Consider the following 22,027-nt stretch of genomic DNA (forward strand, 5'->3'; position numbering starts at 1 on the left):
ACATGTGAGTGTCTGAGCGAGTTAGTGTTTGTGATTGTTCTGTAGCTCAAAGGGTCACGACCTGTTCATTCACCCAGAATCTCACACTCCAGAAACAATCACCCTGACATTTGATTACAGTCTTTGTCTTCTTGGCAGCCCATCTCTTTTTCTCCTCTCATGACCATCAGCATCATCGGGGCATGCTACCAACACCACCACAGAGCGCCTTCCTCTTAAGTCTTTCTAATGTCCAACTGATTTTAATAGAGCAGACAGATCAGGGTCATAGCTGCCAAAAAGGAGCAATCTTCTTCTCTCTGTCACTAGCAGCCTTTAGTACTACACCAAACATAGTGGAATAAGCATGTATAAAAACCAATGGGTTTCATTTTAAAATAGGCCAAGTACACCTACAAGGATCCATATATCAGAATGATGGAACCTAACATAAGAGATAAGAGACTGTCCTTAAACCACCGCCACGGCATCACAATGAAATTTACTCGTACTCAAACAAAAAAAGCGAAAACTCTTAAATAATATAAATGCAAACTCTCAAACACTTGAATAAAAAATATTAAAAGGAATACATACCTCATATGTACAAAAGACTTGTGTGCAGTAGTAATAATGAAGGCTACATTAACAGATGGATGCATGGACAGAAACTAAAAATATTGTTATATTTTACGGGGAATTAATAAAAGATGAAGTTAAGGTGAAGAGAGAGCTCTGTATTATGTTGCTGACAGTGGGAACTGTGATGTTACGTAATGGCGCAGATACTCACAGCATCTCTCTCTCTCTCTCTCTCTCTCTCTCTCTCTCTCTCTGTATGTGTGTGTATATATATATATATATATATATATATATCTATATATATATCTATATATATATATATATATATATATATATATATATATATATATATAACAGCCAGAGGCAGTGGCTCAAGGTTGAGTGGGATGCCAGCCAGTGGGACTTCTTAAGTGCTTCCCCATCACTATTCTGATACTGGCATAACAGCTTCGCCATCCACAGAAGCCCAGTGAGAATATGAGATCACTTAGAGGGTTGTTTCTGAAGGTAATTTCTCCTTCTTTCTCTTCTGCTGTTTCTCCCGATATTTCTTCCTTCTTCTTAGCAACTGAGAGGTGCTGGTTTTTCTTCACAGCAGTTTAGCCATTCGATTACACACTCAATAACAATAATCCCACTGAGGAAAGCAGCATGACAAAACACCAAAAGAAGAAAAAGTACATCACTGAGGCTATTGCAGCACATACTGTAAATATGATCTTCTAGAAACCTGTTAATAATTGAATATAAATGTAGCCTTTGGGGACACAGAGGATGAAACACATGAAGAAAATAGGAAAGAAAACACAGCCCACTCGCTGCCCTAAGATAACATAAACTGAATAATGTGTGTATAATGAGGAAAAAGATGTCCATCAGTCACACTCACAAGCCCGCACATGTTTTTAGGCTTCAAACACATTGTGTTTGAACTGTGTTTGAACTAACTGTGCAGGCATTAGATTTTACATGTGACAGGAATTATCCATGTAACCTTAAAACAATGTTAGCACAGAAAACAGAATACCGCAGTTCAGTGCAACAGAGCTGTCAATACTGCACTTAAAGCACTGTTATTGGTTTTCACTGAAGTGAAAAAAGGGCTTTTTTCTATGTCAAGATGGAGACATGTCATTATTGCCAAAATGAGAACAAACTAAGCCCCAGTTACAGCCTCTGAGTAGGAATATGTAACACTGAAAAGTTAACATCACAGCGATAAACAAAAAATGCATACATAAAATGTAAACCTAAAATAAAATAATGTGTACTATTTTCACTTTTCTTCTTGATTTGAATTGTTTGGGGGGGGTTTTTAGGCACAGTAATGTAACATCAAGCTTGTTTCCACCAACTCGTTAAAGTATTTTTCTGTTTTTATTGAGGATTAAAATCTATCAAAGAGTTCAAATGGAAATACACTGCCCGTAAAGGCAATCTGAAACTGCACTGTGTTTGTAAAACAACAACCAGCATCTTTTTTTCTTCATTTCTCCCACACGTGTTCCTCCTCCCCCTCAATCCAGTTTCCCTTCAGCTTTTCAGGTTCCGTCCGTCTTCTCTTAATTTGCCAGCTTCTGTCCTTTCAACCTGCCTTTGTAGTCTATATGATCCGTAACACAGCGTATGATGCTTTCAAGAAGTGTATTTAAATAAACATGCGCTGGCAAATGACTTCTTGAAGGTAACTGAGGGCAAATCAAAACAAATCAGTGCTAAGTAAGATGAAGTTCAAAGAGTGATGAAGACACCAGAGATCTTCTGTTGCTATGGAGATGTGTGTGTGTGTGTGTGTGTGTGTGTGTGTGTGTGTGTGTGTGTGTGTGTGTGTGTCTGTGTGTGTGTACGTGCATGTGTGTGTGTGGTCCCGATATTACTCATGTTATGGGGGACCCAAATCTGCTTTCACAGTTACATCATGGTGACAAAGGGCTGTTTGCTGAGGCAGGTCATTCGATTATAAGGTGAGTATGTGTTTCAGATCTAGAATAAAAGGTTAGAGTAAGGCATGAAGCAGCTGTGGTTAGGATGAGTCAAGCTTTTCACACACACACACACACACACACACACACACACACACACACACAGCTCTGCTCTTCTTCCATAGTTACAGACAGCACAGCTGAGCTTGTCTTTTGGGATAAAAACTTAAAGCTGGATGCAAACACAACATCCCCATCTCTCACATTAACTCTTGCTCGCATGCATATTGTTCAAGCGTCACATGAGCCAGTCACCGACCGCACGTGCAGGGCGCACGGCATTGCCAGTGAGAGAGGAGGCGCCGGGTAGTGCGCATGATCGAGAGTAAGCGCTGAGACCACCCGGCGATCTCGTGTTATCCTTTGCTCAGCTCTTCAATTTGGACTAAACTACTGTCATTAGTGGAGATATCGGCGCGATCAGTGGTATTTGAGTTCCTAGAAATCTTAAGCAACTTTTAAGTTATTTATCTCAACGCTGACGGGAAGGTTTGTTGAGGCATTTCAGCACCGGACAGCGCTTTCTCTCTGCTTGGCTCACAAGTGCGCGTCTGGCACGTGGCAATGACTATCAGTCATAGCTGGTGGGGGGCAAAAGGAGAGAGCATGGCGGACTCTCCATAACATCCTCCCCACAGCTGCTGCTAACACGAACCACGAGATATGAGCATACCGGAGTTCCTTCTGGAAGTGTCCATTGTGATAATAGCTGTTGTCTCTCTGCTGACCAACTTGTCGGTACTGCTATGTTTCGTTCAGAGCAGCGATTTAAGAGCCCATGTACCAGGAATCTTTATGATAAATCTCTCTTTATCTAACATCCTCCTCAGTATTATCAACATGCCCGCCACTTTTCTGGGGGTGGTCAGTGGCGCAAACCCCTTGGGGGACTTGTTCTGCCACGTCGTCAGCTTTGCCGAGACTTTTATCACCAGTAATGCCATGCTGAGCATGGCGGCGCTGAGCATGGACAGGTGGATAGCGGTAGTATTTCCTCTGAGATACTCCAGCAAGATGCGCTACAGGGACGCTTTTCTGATCGTGGCCTACTCCTGGCTTCACTCTCTCATCTTTTCTCTCACTCAGCTGATGATGGACTGGGGAGGCTACAGCTACACTTACGCCTCATGCACAGTTCACCTGGACTCGGAGCAGGTGTCTCAGCTGGGAATCTACGCCACCTTCACAGCGCTGTTCCACGGTAGCAGCTTTGCGCTCTGCCTCCTCGTCTTGTGCTTCGCTTACCTGAAAGTTTTGAGAGTGGCTAAGTCACACTGCAAGAGGATAGATGTAATTACAGTGCAGACTTTGCTTCTGTTGGTTGATATCCACCCCAGGTAGAGTGTTTTCTTAAATAAAAAAAATAAAAAAAAGTTTGACATGCCTCTGATTTCAAAACAGCTTAATTGGATAAAAGAAATCTCGACTAGTTACGCCATACTGAAAAAAACGGTTGCGTAATATTAGGTAACATATTAATGAGTTTATTAATTATTAATGTCAGAAATTAATGTGGTTTTTTTTTATCAGTGTGAAGGAGAGGTGCCTAGCGCAACGGAAGAAGAGAAAGCAGCGCGCCACTAAAAAGATCTGCATCTTCATTGGCTCCTTCATCCTCTGCTTTTCACCATATGTTATCACCAGGTAACCCTTCCAGTGTAGTTAAGTGGAATGGCAGCATGGCACCAAAGCTGACTGAACTTTGTTGTAAAATGTGAATGGCTTCTATATTTTATAATATTAAGTCGCGAATATATCTAGAATGTATACATCTTCCATAAAGTTGAGTCATTACTTCTGTAACACAGCATCATAATTAGCCCTAATAAGGTTTCATTCATTGTATGAATGTTGCAGTGGATTGCGTTAGACCCTTTATTTGAACAGTAAAAAAATAAAACAACTTGCCTCTAAACCAATATAACAGGGGAAGAACCCCCATGAAGGCAACAGATGCCTTTTGTTGTTTCCACAACTTTCCATGCTATAAATACACATCCGGGGAAGTGGAATTTACTTTTTCTGTCTTACTCCCACAGGTTGGTGGAGTTGTTGCCCTCTGTGCGCATCCCTCGTTACTGGGGCGTTGCCACCAAATGCTTGTTCTACGCCAAGGCTTCCAGTGACCCATTCGTCTACTGTCTTCTGCGGCAGCAGTACAGAAAGGTCCTGGTTAGTATTATCAGCCGAGTTGTAGGAAAAGATCACTACTTACTGTCTGTGACCAGTGGAAGCAGCACATTTGACACCACAGATGACAGCTGCCTTGCCAGGATTACTTGAGCTTGATGTGGTCATTTTTAAATGATTCAATGCTTTGATCTTTTTTGTAAAAGGTCACAGTCTTTAAAGTCAAAAAGGTCAGCAGATTGAAAGAAGTCAATGCCTTGCTCAAGGACTTTGTAACAAAGAACTGTGTCATGTGACTGTTAAAGGAACATTATTTTCCACTGGGAGAACTGTGAAGGACACGTAACAATTCATACTGAACGGCACCTCTCACCTCCGATGTGTGCCGAAGCCTTTTCAGCCTCTACAGATTGCTGTTTCCATAGGGCTCATTAGTTTGCCTGGAGATGCACAACCACATGAAAACTGCAACATGTTTAGTACTGTGGAAATGTATCTATGAAGTGTGATAACACTGGATTTGTCCATTTGCTCATTTATTATTGTTTTATGCTTACATTTTGTTTGTGTTAATGACTGAAATAGAGTGCAAAAATAGATACAAAGAAGATGTGTGAAATTGTCATATCAGAGCACTTTTAAAAATAAACTCCACTGCCACAGATGAAAATCGAGTCTTCTATTTGAGTACTTAAAGTGAGTCTTTACTGCAATACTGCATGAGTCTAGACTAGTGAGTCAAATATTATAATCGTGATCTTTTATTAACTAATATGAACTGAACATATTTTAAACTTATATTTCCACGTGTCTCTGTTCATGCATAAAAATGAAGAAGTATCCAATATTGAACGGTTAAAAGAAAAAATTAGAAACCTGTGATCTTGTGAAGCTATCATACTTATTTTTTAATCTTTTGCTGCTTCCTCTTAAGCCCATGGAAACTGCTGCTAAGCACTTTAAATCCCTGTTACAGCTTGGTAATGGCTTATTATTCTTACAAAAGCCGGGAATACGAAAGGTCGATGAAGATTCTCAGACACCCTAATGGTGCAAATCTATCCATACACTGGTGTGTGAACAGCCTCTGCAGCGCTATTATGTCAAATAATAGGCAGAGACACAAACTTTTCTTACTCCCACCCCCACAAGCCACGTTTCTTCCTCGTGCCCACACCCCACATACACACACATACGCGCACAGCACTCTGTGCAGTGAAATATGATCGGCACAGCCGCGCTCCTGGTTCGCCTCAGTTTTTACAGGTCAGGGATGCACCGACAAAACAAAGGAAGGAGGTTTCCGTCCTGTGGGTGGTAATTATCATCCAGCATAGAAAACGAAAAGTGGCAGCTTCAAACACACACTGCCACATCACACACCGAGTTTTCTGGCAGCGCAAAGCACTCCAACATGCAGCTAGGACTTTTGGTAATGTTTCTTTTCTGGGCGAAAACTTCGTTGTGCGTCGCGCAGCAGAATTGCCATCCAGGAGACGAGTATTTAGGTAAGGTCATCTGGTCCAAACAAATACGCGTACCGTGCAAACCCAAACCTGTGATGCATGCTTAGAGTCCGTGGGAGTTAAAACAGAACTTAACGTCCACACGGTTTAGCTGATAGACTGCTTTCGACTTCTGATGTTAAGTTACCCGGATACTAATTCAAATAATTTTAAGGCCTACCTATTCATTTTAATTCTCTGCTTCGAGACAGCTAATAGGCGCTTTTTTAGTCTGCATATTTCTCAGTTTTATTACATAATAGCCAAATTAGACTCTGCAGAGACGTGTAAGGGAGATTTAAGAATAAATGTGTGTGACAGACTCATGGCCAGCTGCTGTTTGTTTCTGAATAAACGTGATTTTAAATGGAGTTTCTTCTTTGGATTGTTGTTACGATGTCTCCATCTAGCGTTCAATGAGCGATGTTTATACATTTTTGAGTTTGTATTATTTATTTTTTTCACAGGAAGATGCAGCAACAGTGCATATGAAGAAAAACGTATGTGCATTTTTTTTTTACTGGACAAATTTTTAACTGCATGGATTGAATAACGATTGGATAAACCTAGCCGTGGAGCGTGGCCTTAGTTGAATTTTGAGCCCATGACCTGACCCTTGAGTCAGGTAAAACAGAAGAGCTGTACCTACGAGATGCAGCATGCATCTGCTCCAGATAGATGAGATAGAGCTGTAATCTCTGACATAAAGAAAAAAAATGCAGTACCAAGGTTCAGCCTGTATGGGAGGATTTGTGCTTGTCTATTCTGTGATGAGGTGCTATATCAGACAAATTAGCAGTTTTCCCACAAAATCTTATAAAAGCTGATAGCAAATGGTGCTTTCCCCCCAAAAAAACTTATCTCATTGATTCTCATCCAAGAGACAGTGAACAAGTCATAACAAGTCAGGGCTAATGGCACATAATCATACAACATCAGAGCTCTGAAGGAATGTGAAAAACTCAAACCATGTAATCCATATGAACTGTATCCAAAGAGATAAGGAATTATCTTCAAACTACTTGTAAATATGTGATTTACAGTATAGTCTTTATATTTGAGCACTGGCAGAAAAAAAAAGCATGTAAAGAATACTTAAAAATAATGATTTAGTCGAACCATGTGTGTCCTCTTTTTGACTCCTTATCTTTCTTTACATCTACTCTGTTCCAACAGCTAAATGCACAGAGCTGAACCTGGGCTATTGTAATGATTTGGAATACTCTAGGTAAGTAACAGGGCTTGGCCAAGAAATCTGTGCCAACAAAAACTGTCACTACACAACGGTCTCATAAGGTGCTGTTTTTTTTAAATTGTTTTACATGTTGATGTAAATCATGCTGTTAAAAATCATGTATACATTATATCCAGAACCATATTCCCTAACATCCTTGGTCATCGGACTCGTTTGGAGGCAGAGTCAGGAGCAGAGTACCTCCTCCTAAGTGTCATCCATGGCCTTTTGAATGGGGAGTGCTCCCCTGAGATTCGTCTTGTAGGTTGCTCAGTACTGGCCTCACCCTGCAGAGATGACAAGATGGTCAAACCCTGCCGGAGCACATGTGAGGCACTGAGGAAGGACTGCATACATGCCTTTGAGGCCATTGAGATGGCCTGGCCTTATTTCCTGGATTGTGACCGCTTCTTTGCCAGTGACCAAGAAGGCTGCTTTGATCCGCTGGCAGGGCTGAAAGGTAAAGGTCATGTTGATGCTCTGTATACTGCCTAGTCTGAGTAAGTCTGACGCTCTTTTGAAGCACTCTTCTTGGCTTCCTCTAAATCTTGGTGTCCCTCCTCCAGCCAGACAGGAGCAAGCACTGTCCAGTCTCACTCCTCAGGAGCCCAGTACTATCATTCAGTTCACCTACACCTCCAATGCACAGATGTACAGCATCCTGAAGAGAACAGCAGCCAAGTGCTCTCATATCTCCCACGTCTACAGCATCGGACGGAGCACCGAGGGCAGGGATCTACTGGTGATTGAGTTCACCAACAACCCAGGACAACATGAGCTATGTGAGTAAGGAAGGTTAATGCAAATGTATGATGTTATTTAAAAAATGTTTTACCTCTCTAAGACTTGGGGAAAACAAATGGTCAGATATTTTACATACAGCATCGCTATTTGTGATCTTATCAGCGAATAGCACCTCCTATCAGCCCTGCAGGGTTTTACCATTATTTAGCTTAATGTTTTAAATGCAAGATCCCTTACTCATCTTTATTTGTTTGGCTTTATATTAGCCCTCTTAAAATTGTTTTTAGCTTTAGATTTTCTACACTAAATATATATTCTCAATATAGTGTCAGCTAACAAGCCAGGTGCTTTCTTTAAAAGTAGATAATTGACACAAACATACCTGAAAGGTTATTTTGACCCCCTCCCCTCTTAGGTTGTTTAAACACACACACAGTTATTAAATTTATCAGAACAACTACCTAAATACATAATTTGATTTGTGTTTATTGCTTGTTCTGCTCAAAATGGCAAAAGTTTAAAAAAAATAAATAAGAGAATGCAGATTTAATGATTTGCACTTCTGTCCATGAACTGTAGTAGAGCCAGAGATCAAGTTGGTGGGCAACATGCATGGCAACGAAGTGCTGGGCCGCCAGCTGCTCATCTATTTGGCCCAGTACCTGTGTTCGGAATATATCCTGGGAAACCAAAGAATTCAGACCATCATCAACACCACTCGCATCCATATTCTAGCCTCCATGAACCCCGATGGCTATGAGCTAGCTGCCTCAGAGGTAGAGGATAACAATGACCCGGAGCTCATCAACCATGAAGTAAATATTGTTAACAGAAAAAAGGCAAACTGTCATTATCCGATCTCAATTTATTGATTGATCTTCGTCTATTTAGTCTGCTCGGCTTCAGGTGTGAAGGTGGAAGAGTGGGTCAATCTGCTAAGAACAGCTAATGCACAGAGCTTTTCAATGTGGATTGTGGACTGTGAAATTTGAAACCTAAGAGGAAACTTTTAACTATTTAATACATAACTGTGTAAGCACAGAAGCTCTATGAAATGACTCCAGGCTTCCACCTCCTACCTCTTTCTCTGTCAGCCTGTCTGCTTGTCTGTCTACATAGTCTTGTTGCCCAGGGCAAGTCCACCTACTCCCAGACAAATGCATAAACTTTGATTTGAATTTGTCAGGGTTTCAAAATTTTTGAAATTAAGTTTGCATAAATATCATAGCTGGCAGTGGGAAATCTGCATGTACCTTGCTTCACTTGCCTGTTGAGCAGTTGTAGAAGTCTCTGAGCTCTGTTTATTCTGGCACGCATTATGCTGGATTCTCAAACACGGCGAGACTTCTATGCTGGCATCTCTTAATGAATACTCGGAATAACAACACTGGTGGTGGAACATTTATTTGAAATGTTGCATAGGCATGCAGCCTTGATGTTGTGCCTCTGACACACTCTGCATAAAAAGAATACACTGACTGTCTCCATGCTTTAATGTGAGTATCAGCTGTTTGATACAGGATTGATAAAAAGATTATGAAGTCCACTGTTAGAACTGCCATTGTCATTACATGTACTGTGCAATAATTTAAATACAGCAGCACCCACAAACACATTTACTGCTCTGAGTGATTTATCCAGAGAGCATGATTTAAATACAAAAGTTTAGAGCGTATCACACATTTTATATGAATATGACCATATTTTAAATGTTATGTACTGCATGTAGTGTGGTAACTTTCCATTTGTATTTATTTAAAAAAAAAAGAGAGAGAGTTAAAACAGAATGTCGAAATATCTGTTCTGTATATGGACACATATACATAAATGTTTACAGCATGTAACAATTTAAATAATCCAAAAAAAAATAACTTTGTTGATTATTTGGATGAGATAAAGAAATTGTTGTACTCATTCCAATTTTATTGCATGCTTGTGCTTACAATGACAATAATGCTTATCTCATCTCATCTTATGTTTAAGACTTAATGGCTTCTGCTTCTATTCGCTACTCTTTCTCTTGACGGATATATGATTTTGTCTTCATGTTAACAATAGAATTAACAGTCATAGTCTAACATGTTCCTTCTTGGATTCCTGACTAATAATCATAATATCTTACTCTTAATATAGTCACGGCACCTACTAATGTCTGGACATGACATCGTTACAGTTAATGTTGTCATCAGTCTCAGTAGCCTTACACATTTTAATGCTTTTAGTGTGAATCTAAATGTTTCAGGGTCACTTGTTGAATGGTTGGACCAACGGTCGAACCAATGCCCAGAATATTGACCTGAACCGGAACTTTCCGGACCTTACGTCTGCCTTGTACCGGAATCGACGCAGCAGGCACTACCGTACCGACCACATCCCGATTCCTGACGCATACTGGTTTGGGAAGGTAAGAAGGCAGTGCCAGAAAGTTGACTCTGTTCCTCTGGACGTAGAGATTTTTCAGTGGCAGAAACGTTTTGTCAGTCATCCAAGTGACTTCTTCAGTCCCAGCTGACTGCAGGTTTCCCCAAACTTATTAACAGAACATTTGCATAATGACTGAAACTAGCAATTTTAGTTTCTCCCACTGAAAATGCTGCATCCAGATGACCAGAAGCAACTTTTTGGGATTTCTGTACATGGATGATTGAGCATGCATCAACTCTTAAGAAGATAGTACTAATTTACTAACAATTACCAGAAATGATCTCCAGCAGTTATTTCATATTGGCTTCCAAAAATGATTCAATCTTTTCTTTTTACTGTAGGTGGCACCAGAGACTTACGCAGTGATGAAGTGGGTCAGGTCTCTGCCTTTCGTTCAGTCTGCCAGCCTCCACGGAGGGGATCTGGTGATCTCCTATCCATTTGACTACTCTAGACATCCTCTTGAGGAGCGGATGTTCTCCCCCACTCCAGATGAACAGGTAGGGGAGCGGAATTTTTTAGGTAGCAGATTTCTAATAACAATCAATGTCTACCTTGGCCAATAATCTGCCAATGCTCAGGTCTTCAAGCAGCTGGCTCGCACATATGCCGATGCTCATGCCACTATGTCAAACAATGACACAGAGAGGTGTGGTGCCTCCTTTTATCGAACTCGGGGGATTATCAATGGGGCACTGTGGTACAGTTTTGCTGGTGGTGAGATACTTTTAACTCCACTCTTTAATTCTCACAGCAAAAGACATAAATCAAACTTCTTTACGTAAATATTTTTTCCCAAGTTTCCCACAATGTGTGCACCTCTCCTACTTTTTGCAGGTATGTCAGACTTTAATTATTTACACACTAACTGTCTTGAGATAACCGTGGAGCTTGGATGCGACAAATTCCCCTCAGAGGCTGAGCTGTACCCAGAATGGAAGAGGAATAAAGAAGCTCTCCTCAGTTTTCTTGAATCTGTAAGTGTCACTTTTTTTTAATCTTAACTGTGAATAAAGAGAAATATCTGTTCAAATAATAATATTTCAAAGTTTTTGTTTTTTTAATATTTCAAAGTTAAACAAGATATAGTAGCATGTTCATAATCTATATGTCATATATATATATACTATACTATACTATAAATCTATACTATAAATCATCGATGGTAAGTAAATTGCTAAATTATAATGTTGAACGCATGGATAATTACTCTGTTCAGGAAAAAAAAACTAAACCAACTAACGCTTGACAAATCTTTCCATTGTATTCCTTTTCTCTAAACAGGTCCACAGAGGAATAAAGGGAATAGTTAAGGATGGTAATGGTAATGGAATAAAAGATGCAACAATCTCCATCAGGGGTGTTAGAAAAGATGTCACCACAGGTATACATAACTATGTCAATATTTGATGTGTTGGAGTCTTACTTTTTATCCACTTGTAAATGTGTAAATTAACCTTAGACAATACACATTTTACTGATTTTCTTCTTTTAACTTTCTTCACTTTCCCTCCCACCGTTCCGCGTCTACTTATTGCCTTTCTTCCAGCTGAAGATGGAGACTATTGGAGGCTGCTTAACCCTGGAACTCACATCGTGACAGCCACAGCCAAAGGATACTCCAAGGTCAGCAAGAGAGTTTATTTGCCTCACACCATGAGCAAGGCTGGACGTGTTGACTTTGTCCTGCAGAAGGTTTGTCTTCAAAGTCCCGCTGTACCCTCTGTACCACCTTCTTTTAAATATTACCTCCTTCCTCACCTCTGCTCTAACATTTTCACTCATGTCCTGCATCCAGGTTCCCGTGGAGCCCGATATTGATGACCACCTCTTCCCCACATCAGACACATGGGATCGATTTGACCCCTACAACCAGTTTGAGCAATACAGGGATCCAGATGTGGGTGATAGTGGGAGAGAGAGGGAGGAAAAACCATGGTGGTGGAACTACTTCTCCCAGTCTGGTATCTCACCTCCAACCTGGCTGCTGAGAAATGTGTAGACACATTTGGGACAATAAAGATCCTGATTACCACCTCCACCACATAAGGAGACTGGTGAAGGACCATTTTACATCCAGTCCCACTGGTGTTCTCAGAGGCGTTTATGTAGCAGGAGCTGTGACACTAACCAGCAGTAACCGAACACATTGCAGTACTTCCTGTAAGGAAGTGAATTAGCATTTTTTCCAAGGGGCAACACATTTAATTTTGGGCTGTGAGTGAGATTTGGCAGCATTACTTTGAAGCAGCATTTACTGAATAATGAATGAAATATGGATGCCACAATCATCCCCTAAAACCTCATCACAATAGAGAACACAATAGAAGAAATGGGACTTGATATTTTGCTTACAGCTTTACAGCAACATTTGTGTACATTAAAAAATGAGTTGGGATTTGTTATGTTTATTTTTTTATGGGCATGTACAAGTAAATGTTTTGTAACATTTATCCATATTTTATACAATACACAAAAAATGTAAGCCCTCTGGATCAGTAACAGCATGTGACATAGAGCTTGGATTAGCAGCAACACTGTGTCATCTCAAAACTGTAGAAAGCCTTGCTTCCCCCCCCCACAAGCATAACAAATAAACAGTGAATATTTCTGGCACTCATTTGTTTCAATTATATTTCAACTTCGGGGAGTGGTTTTCGTATTATGTCACTAGAGGGCGCAAGAGAACATATAATGGTATTTTCGTCGACTTCAACAATGAATTCTCTAATTAGCGTAAAGTCCATTTGTATTCTTCATTAAAGAGTTTATACATTTCTTTAGTAATTTGTTAAATGTTAGAAAAACATTTCACAGTTCAATTAAATTTCCACATTTGAGTTGAGTTAAAGGTCCATGCGAATCTCAGGAATACCCAGAAGAGAGGATAAGCTGTCACAGTGAAGTTGTTTTTATTCTTATGTTTTTAAGCTATCCAGCGGAAGAACATGTAGTGCTGGCGTGCAAGTGCGTCCTGTATCCTTGCGCCTTATCCAGGTGCTCTGTTGTGATTTTTAGCATTGCACGACAGTTGTTTTGCTAACTCCGTAGTCATATATGTAGTACCACAGTTAATGCTGCCAGCTGCTCCGTGCATTATTACTCTTTGCGTTTCTGAAAGGAGAATGTGAACTGACAGTTGACAAGTTATTGACTTGTATCTGCGAGAAAAGCCCAGCGCAACAATGCTATTTTTCAGTTTGACACGTGACTTTCCTTCAGGTGCAAATTTTAAGGTGATATAGGCTATGTTCACACAGAGGTAAGTTGCGCAATTGCTAACAATTTGTAGGCATATTTAATTTAAAACAGATTTAATTCTCCCCTTTCCAGGTTAATGGCTTTTCACCTCTGGGTAGTTTGGTTGAAGTATTGTGGGTTTTGTGGGAAGAGTTGTTTAAGCGTGCACTTCCCCTCCATTGCTCTTCTGTTCGGGCCTGTAGCCTATAAAGTAGAAATAGTAAGTACTAGTGATACTAACACAGTGAAGCAGCCTGAGTTGGGCTGTGTAGATTTTAGAAACACTCTTCTTCTGAGTCCTCACTGAACCGTGCTGCTGATATTAAAGCAAGAACACGGTTATACTAGATGTAGGTTTTCTTTTTGAAAGGCCATTTTTGCATCATGCTATAATTATCTTTTTTTTTTTTTTCTTTTTCCAAGGCGGTGTGTTCCCAGATGCCTCCTCCTTATGTTCCTGGAGTGAGTTTCCATCTGGCAGTCTTCCACTAAGGTCTCTGGCCCTCTCTCTTTCTCTGGCTTTCCCTGTGCACCATGTAGTCACTTTCAATCTGACTGCATCAGTTTCTCCAACATAACACTTTTTAACACTCTGCATATATAATGCAAATGCCAAACCACTTTGCTCTGAGCTTCCTCTATCCTGCTCTCGTCCTCGCCTTCCTTTCCCTCTGCGTCAGTCAGTCTTTCATTCCTATAGTTATCTAGCTGCTATGCCCCAGGAGTAGAGGCCTGCTCAATGTGGCAGAGATGATTTGTTTGCTCTGCAATTATTTTCCGTCAGTGGAGACCAATGGATTCATACCGCTTAGAAAAATGCACGCAGACGGGGCTGGAGTGACGAATACCATGGAACAAACTAATATGTATAGCCCAAAGATAAAGAGGTGAGATGAGGAGTATAGGGATCCTTGGGTAAACTTTATAGACATATTGAGGGACCAAAAATATCTCACTTCCATAAGACTGTGCTGTGTGTTGAAATGCATAACTGTGAGCCGCAACAAGTAAATGCACTATAAAGTTTTAAAGTGACAGGTTGCTGTGCTATTCTAAATCATAGTTTGCAACCCCAAAATGCAATGTGCATAAAAGTTTACCAGCAGTACTAATTTGGATTGAAGCTCTTTTTATTTAAATGTAGGCTTTTGTACCTACACGTAACTTTGTTAAAAATATATTATTGCACTGCTCATATGCAATTAAAAATAATTTTTAATGAAAAGTAATGCCTCCTGGATTATCTTTTTACACATGTTGAAAAAAACCCCATAGAATTAAGTGATATTTCAAATGAATTTGATTCTAATTATTGTTTTTGATACAGACGAAGTTTGAACTTTATGAAGATTAATGTCTGTAGTGACCCAAGCTGAAACACAAGTAACCATGCTACACACACAAGACTCAGCCTGCAAGTCACTGGACACAAAAAGGCCCTGTAGCGCATTTCTTTACTTACGTGGTTGAAAGAACTGGTTAGCGGTAAGCTTGGTGCGATACAGTTGGTAACAGACAAAATTGTTCAGGCTATTTTTAATAATGTGTTAAACAAACAGTTGTAGAAACAAGGGAACATTACCAAATTTACCAAAAACCCCAATCTAGGCTATAGGCAGATGGTAGTGCTGTCACATTTGACACTGAGACTGTTAAGGATCTTTTGTCTTTTCTCACAGTCTCCGCTCTATGTTGATGGTTTTAAAAAAAACAAAACAAAAAAACAACAACATTTCTATCACAAGCGATTACATGATTTAAGTTTTAAAAAGATAAATATAGTAACTTTTGGCATTGTATTTGGGATTGCAGGAAGATTGGCTCCTTTTGGGTTGCAGTAACACAAACTATGAAACAAATATTATCCAAGGAGGTTGTTTTGGATCCTGGCTTCCTTATTCTGGGATTGTACCCAGAAAACATGAGGTACACAAAAAGTGACAGAATGTTTATTGATATGGGTTTGTTACAAGCAAAAAGATTAATTGCACTAAAATGGAAAAAAACAAGGGAACCGAGTATCACACAGTGGATAAAACAAATGATGGTGGCTTTGCCATTGGAGCGGATAACATGTATACTGAAATGGAAATTGGATGTTTTTGACAAGGTGTGGAGACCATTTGTGAATTTTGTAGAAGGATTTGTATTATCTGAGGAGGACGAGGACTGAGGGCAATGACATTTGATTTGGGATAATGACAAATTTAGGCCTTTAATGGAGTGATAAATCTGACAACTTTTTTGTTTTCTTTTTGCTGTCTGAGAGGAGTGTATGTTCATGTAGTATACAGAATGTTGGACTGTTTCTAAGTCATTAAAATGTAAAAAATAATAAAGATATTGTTGGAAAAAAAAGATAAATATAATATTTTCAAACCAAAGTTTAAAACAAAGACTGTTCAAATACTTTTAATCTTTTATCAATTTTGTTATCTATGTTTTTTCTTCATTTTTGAGCTCTGTGAACATGTAAATATGAAAAAACGAGTACTTTAAAAAGATAAGTTTTGAGGTACACCAGCATTCACATAGATAAGCAGTTAAGAAAATGTGTGTGTGTGTGTGTGTGTGTGTGTGTGTGTCTGTTGGGGGGGGTTAGTTCTTCTTAATAATTTTCCCAGTAGGCATCACTGGGAAAATTTGTCAGCAAAACTTTGTTATAGCATCTCTACAATTCTCCCAAAGTAAAATATCAACAGTTAAGTAAACAGTGAAGTTTGAACATTCAGTGAAGAATCAAGCAGTCTGTGCTTGAAGTAGCTTTGTAAAGTCAGGTAGCCAGCAATTGTTTCCAGTTTGGTTAGTCTGAAAACACATGCCTGTTGTTCTGTATTGCTTAACGAGACTAAATAGCCAAAAAGGGTTAGCTCATACAGAACAATGATAACATAGCGATATATAAACAACAGAAAGAAGAGTTTTATTTTGTTGTCTTGGTGAAATACGCCAAAAATACGAATAAATGCCAATAAAATTAGTGGCAGTCTTGCTTTAGCACTGTTAAAGCTCTAATAAACAAATGAGAAAACGTGATTTCTGTAACTATTCATTAGACAGTATGTAGTTATAGAATACACTGGAAATGTTTGGTCTCCTCTTATGCCCCCAATATAGGACACACACAACTGGGCTGCAGACTTTTGTGTGTCTGATGAACTTTCAAACTATCCACAGTAAAAGAGATTAACCTTTTCCTCCCAGCTCATGTCTTCTTGGGTTTTCTTTTCTTTTGCCTTCTGTCTTCCTTTCTTTCATATGACCTTGTCTCCCCTTTTCTAGTGTCTCCGTTGACTATCGCTTGTCCTGTCCCCCCCTCCTTTTCTTGTCTCTCCTTTACCCTCCTTTTCCTCCTTTTATATGAAGGGCAAGTTCAGGGGTCACCAATTACTCTGAGAGGGCTGAGAAAGTTGTATGGGCTTTGCCCTCGGGGCTGCCATGTTGCATTATCATCAGGGAGATTGCAGGTACGCAGCAGCCACTGGCTGCTGGCACAACCACCACAACGTCAGCCCTAGAACCAGGCCATATAGACTTAGCCAAGTTCAAGCTGTCCTTATGCCTGAATGGCTGGCTGGCTTCTAGTCGTTCCCCCTCACTTACTGATCTGCTGGGCAGAACTAATATGTATGTCTAGGACCCCTCTACCAAATTGTTTTGGCTAGCTGTGCTGATAGGCTTACTTTTGTGCTGCATTGTGGCTTGTGCAGATTTGTGCCTTGGAGAAAATCTTCTAGTATAGTTAGTTTTATATCAAGTATCTCCAGGGTTTCTAGTTTAACACTTTCACTTGTGCTACTAAGTCTGCAGAGTTATAACATCTGTCTGTCAGCAGTCAAGTACCACATTTGCTTAAAGGTTTTGAGAACAGAAATACATGTCCCGGTTTTACTATCCTTTCAGATTGACAGGAAGCGGTTATTTGCTGCAATGCGGGACACATTACCTGTTACGAACGTGTTGCGGATGCATCAGAACACATCGTTCTGGTTCACCATCCATCATCGTGATTGTTTACACTTGTATTTTGTGCTTTCTGCTCATGAGTGGATCAAGAGGACAGGTGTTTTGTAGCTTAATGTCTCTACAGCAGAGGTGGCAAAAGTACAGACATTCTGTACTTGAGTAGAAGCACAGATATTAGTGTTAAAGTCCGGATTTGACTTCTTTACTTAAGTAAAAGTCAAAAAGTACCGGCTCTGAAATGTACTCAAAGTAAGAAAGCAAAAGAAGCTCCTTGAAGAACATTTCTACCACTTATTTATATGCAAAGGCAACTGAACCTGGTGCTATATTAATGTAATACTAAAATATTATTTGTAGATAGAAATACAAACTTCATTTTAGCCTATATTTTTATTTAAGTAGAACATGAGCAGAGAAAAATAAGGAAAATAAAATAACAGCTCTCTTTGTAGAGTGTGACTTTGCCTCTAAACAGGAAAATGTGTAGGGAAGAGGTCAAAGTGCGAGTCAGTAGGTGGGGAACCCTAAAATTAGTTGTAATTTCTCAGTGTGGGTAAAAGAATCATAATGCACAACAATTTCTATTGAAAGCTTCAGGTTTTCTTAATGTACAGGCTGTGAAGAGCTGATCGAAATCCATCACAGTGCAGCAAACTAACCTGTTTGTCCTGCACTCACCTGCAGAGTATTCTTCATGCAACCTTTAACACAGTTAGTCTACCTCAGATTGTTTTGCAGCACATTTCACAATATGAAAAATAATGAAATGTATGAAACATAGATGTCACATGTTATAGAGACCTGGAAATTCTACTCAAGTACAGTAACAAAGTATTTGTACTTTGTTACTTCCCACTTCTGGTAGGGAGTGACTGATTAAAGTGACCTTCAGAGGTGCTGGGCATCCATTTACTACATTGTCCAAGTCATTTTCCAAAAGTCAAAAGTATTTTTAATTGACAAATAAAAGGCAAAGCAAAAAATAATAATAAATAAATAAAGAAGAAGATTTATTTATTATTGTGTAGTTTTTCTTCTGTTACATCAGTTATTGCCCAACATATAAAACAACACTTTAGTGCAAATAAGAGGTTGGTAGATGGGTAGAATAGAGGTTCAGTGCTCCTATTCTGAAGTATTTTTCATAATTCTGTGTGGTTCTGCCTGCCTGCCCTTTTGGTGCTATCTCATAGATAAAAATGTAAGAAAACTCAGATCAAGTCACATTAAAGCAAACAAAACAACTACAGGAGTTCACCCATAAGTGCTTTCCAGTCAAAGGATAACCAAATAAACACAATCTAAAACAAATTCAGGTTCATATTCTTCAAAATGCATTTCCCCAGAACAGATTTTCAGGCCCGCACAGAGGCCCAGCCCAGTGCTGTTTAGGCCGGGGCCAACAGAAGCTGTGCAGCCAGTTGGAGTTGAAATGGCTTCTGAATAGAGAATCCCAGAGTCTGATTCAGTGTGTTCAGCCAAATCCTCAGTAATTGCAAAAACAGCACTTGGTCCACTAATAATGGGTGCGTGTCATCTCCAATCCCCAGTTCGCCTGTCTGTCCACGCCACAGAGGCAGCAATTACAGACTCGGGCCTGCCACTGGACGTGCACACTGCAAGGGAAGAGGAACAGTTGACTGTGTGTACGTGTGTGTGTGGGTGCGGTAGGTTACAGGGTGCACGAGTAACTGAAAGAGGTGTATGCATGCTTCAGTGTGACTGAGAGGACACTGGAAAGAGAAGCTCGAATTAAAAGCTGCATAAATTATTACAAACTTTGAAAAAACAGTTCAGACTTGAACTGGCAGCTCCTCAGTTTACAAAAACAGCAATGATGTAATAGGAAGTGTTAGTAAGTGATTCATTCTTTGTTGAATCCAAGTGTAATGCATAAATATGCTCACAGCATTTGCTGTTGCTGTGACTGTCATTTTCCATTCTATTCAAGATTACTGTATCACCTGGTGCCATAAAAATTACATGGCAGGACTTATCCATGTCATGCAGTGAAAGGAAACTGCTGTAGTGGTATTAACTGAAACATCCTATTAATGTGTCTGTTTTCTCCCTCAAGTCAAAACCTGTTTCGTGTGACAACCAAGACCTTGTTTGAGCAGCACTCGTTTAGAGATTTCTCTGAGTCACTTCCTTTACAAAACACTCTCATGGCTACCCATCTGTGACCTCAACAATGCCCGTCACACGGATTTACTAAAACATCAACTGATCTTTCCTGTTGGACTGCTATTATTTTATTTGATTTTTTCCACAGAAGCATGACGAGTTGGTGTTGTGGCAGACAATAGAACAGACTCGGGGTCTGACCCCAAAACTAATTTGCCAGCTTACGCTCGCTGAACAAGTGGCAGTTTCAGTACTAGTCAGTTTGTTTACCCTTCATTCTTCTCTTTATATGTTGTGATTTTGTTCACTGTTATGAACACAGCTATAAAAGGAAAAAGCTAAAAGGATGGAATTAAAAAAAAAAAAAAAAAAAGTTTCTGGGCTTCCCCCGTCATCTGCTTTCTCAAACCACTCTCATTAAATCTGGCCTGTATTTGGAAGTCGAGATTATATCTTTAACCTTCCTGTGATTTCAAACCATTAATATGACAAGATAAAAATTACAGTGCATGATCGTGACAATTCCAGTATTGTGCATTCATTTAGTAAATTGAGAAGCTGATTTTCCTTGTAAAAATCTCGCGTGTTCCTCGGAAACTTGGCTTTTATTGCTCAAGATTTGTTAAGAGACAGTATCTGTTTTTCATTTTCCTATAATACTTTTGTTGTAGAATTATACCATAACAACCAGTGTCTTGTTTCTGAGGGGTCAGAGGTTGGGGCGGTGTAGCCGTAAGCAGCAACAATATGTGTGAAACGTGACACAGCTATGCACCATTTGTTTGTGATTATGTCGATTTCCTAGGGCAACTTCTGTCAGCAACTTCTCACAGACAGATAGCATGCACAATTACGAATTTATGATGTGAGAAAAAGCCGTGTGCTCACGTCTGACTTTATACTATGAAATAAATAAATATTTGCTGTGACGACTAGGTTTTTCATGCTGTAAAATTAAAGATACTCAAACTTTTAGTTAGAAGTAATTCCAGAAATTCAGCTTATAGCTATTATTATCTTGGTGATAAGAGCCGAGTCTCTAACTGTGGCCAAGTTTCCTTCGACTTCATCTTCCAGCCCAAAATGAAATGGTGTGGGGGTTGCGAGTTACATTACATTAATCTGCTTTTTGATGCTGGACAGGCAGTGCAAGTTTGTTAATCAGAGCTGAAAGTGGCTTACAGTAAAAAGTGAAACTTTACAGCAGGGTGGTAATTCTCTGAATTCTCTGCCGTTTAATTCCTGAGTGATAACTTTCCCACTACAAGAGGTCATCTGATCCATTGCTGATGTAAAAGAATGTTAATTTCCAGAACTTTAACAAATTAGAAGGTTTACTAAACTGGGCCATGAACTAAATACATTGCCCTGCTCTGAAGTGAACAATACATACCATTACACTTACCATTACCAAAGGATGCTGGGCAGAAGATAAGACAGATGTGAAGACAGAATTTCCCCAAACTATTCCTACTCTAACTGTTTCTCTGTCAGGAAAATGCCCCAAAGCTACACAAGCACAGAGACAAATATAAAAGCGGAAGATGCAACCCTATGGAAAGCTGCATTTTTAGAATTACTCATAATGATTCAGGGTAGAAGTGAGCAAAGCTAATGAGGAGAAAAAAAGGTCAATGCAATTATTTTTCACTTCAATGCATTCAAAATCAAGGTGATTTTTTTTTTTGTGTATTTGAGAGTTTATGGAGGTAAAATTGTCTGACCATTCATCCGACTAATGGGATTATTTATTGTGGAGTTCTTACAGTGTCTAAAATGTCCTCATGGATGATCAGTCAAAAGATTCACTCGAGATATTTTAAAATATGTCTGATTCACTGTCTGATGTTGAATCGGGGCGATGAAGTCAAATGCTAAAGTTGAAATGTCATTCAAAATTAATGTCAGTACTTGAACTAAACATTTGAGACTGTTCAGTGTGCAGAGACATCTTTTGTATCTCTCCTTTCAGGGAGTGCTGAGAACTGGCCTTTGCACCATTCAGGTAAAACAGGTTTTTTTTCCTCTTTCATCTTTTCTGTAACCTTTAGTTTTTGGTTTTGTGGGAAGTAGTGAAGTAAAATGCAGTTGAATTAAGTGGTTGTTAACCCGAG

At 39.6% G+C, this 22,027-nt stretch overlaps 2 protein-coding genes across 3 annotated transcripts; both read left to right on the top strand.

Moving 5' to 3' along the window:
- The first annotated feature begins 1,521 nt into the window (after nt 1-1,521).
- gpr78a (G protein-coupled receptor 78a) lies at nt 1,522-5,851 on the top strand. Its single transcript, XM_085163254.1, has 3 exons — nt 1,522-3,880; nt 4,074-4,187; nt 4,583-5,851. The coding sequence occupies exons 1-3, from the start codon at nt 3,207-3,209 to the stop codon at nt 4,824-4,826; spliced, it is 1,032 nt and encodes a 343-aa protein (XP_085019380.1). The 5' UTR covers nt 1,522-3,206; the 3' UTR covers nt 4,827-5,851.
- Nucleotides 5,852-5,948: 97 nt separating this feature from the next.
- On the top strand, nt 5,949-13,196 carry cpz (carboxypeptidase Z). 2 transcript variants are annotated; one of them, XM_085163253.1, is made up of 13 exons: nt 5,949-6,181; nt 6,646-6,678; nt 7,355-7,406; nt 7,550-7,872; nt 7,979-8,194; nt 8,736-8,932; nt 10,399-10,560; nt 10,922-11,080; nt 11,162-11,297; nt 11,418-11,557; nt 11,865-11,964; nt 12,130-12,275; nt 12,379-13,196. In XM_085163253.1, the coding sequence occupies exons 1-13, from the start codon at nt 6,088-6,090 to the stop codon at nt 12,580-12,582; spliced, it is 1,962 nt and encodes a 653-aa protein (XP_085019379.1). In that variant the 5' UTR covers nt 5,949-6,087; the 3' UTR covers nt 12,583-13,196. The 2 variants fall into 2 exon arrangements, with proteins under 2 accessions (XP_085019379.1, XP_085019378.1); XM_085163252.1 differs by having other exon boundaries at nt 5,950-6,181; nt 8,736-8,971.
- The last annotated feature ends 8,831 nt before the right edge of the window (nt 13,197-22,027 follow it).

The sequence above is a fragment of the Neolamprologus multifasciatus genome, chromosome 6 (assembly GCF_963576455.1).
Source record: "Neolamprologus multifasciatus chromosome 6, fNeoMul1.2, whole genome shotgun sequence".
In the NCBI taxonomy this organism is placed as follows: Eukaryota; Metazoa; Chordata; class Actinopteri; order Cichliformes; family Cichlidae; genus Neolamprologus; species Neolamprologus multifasciatus.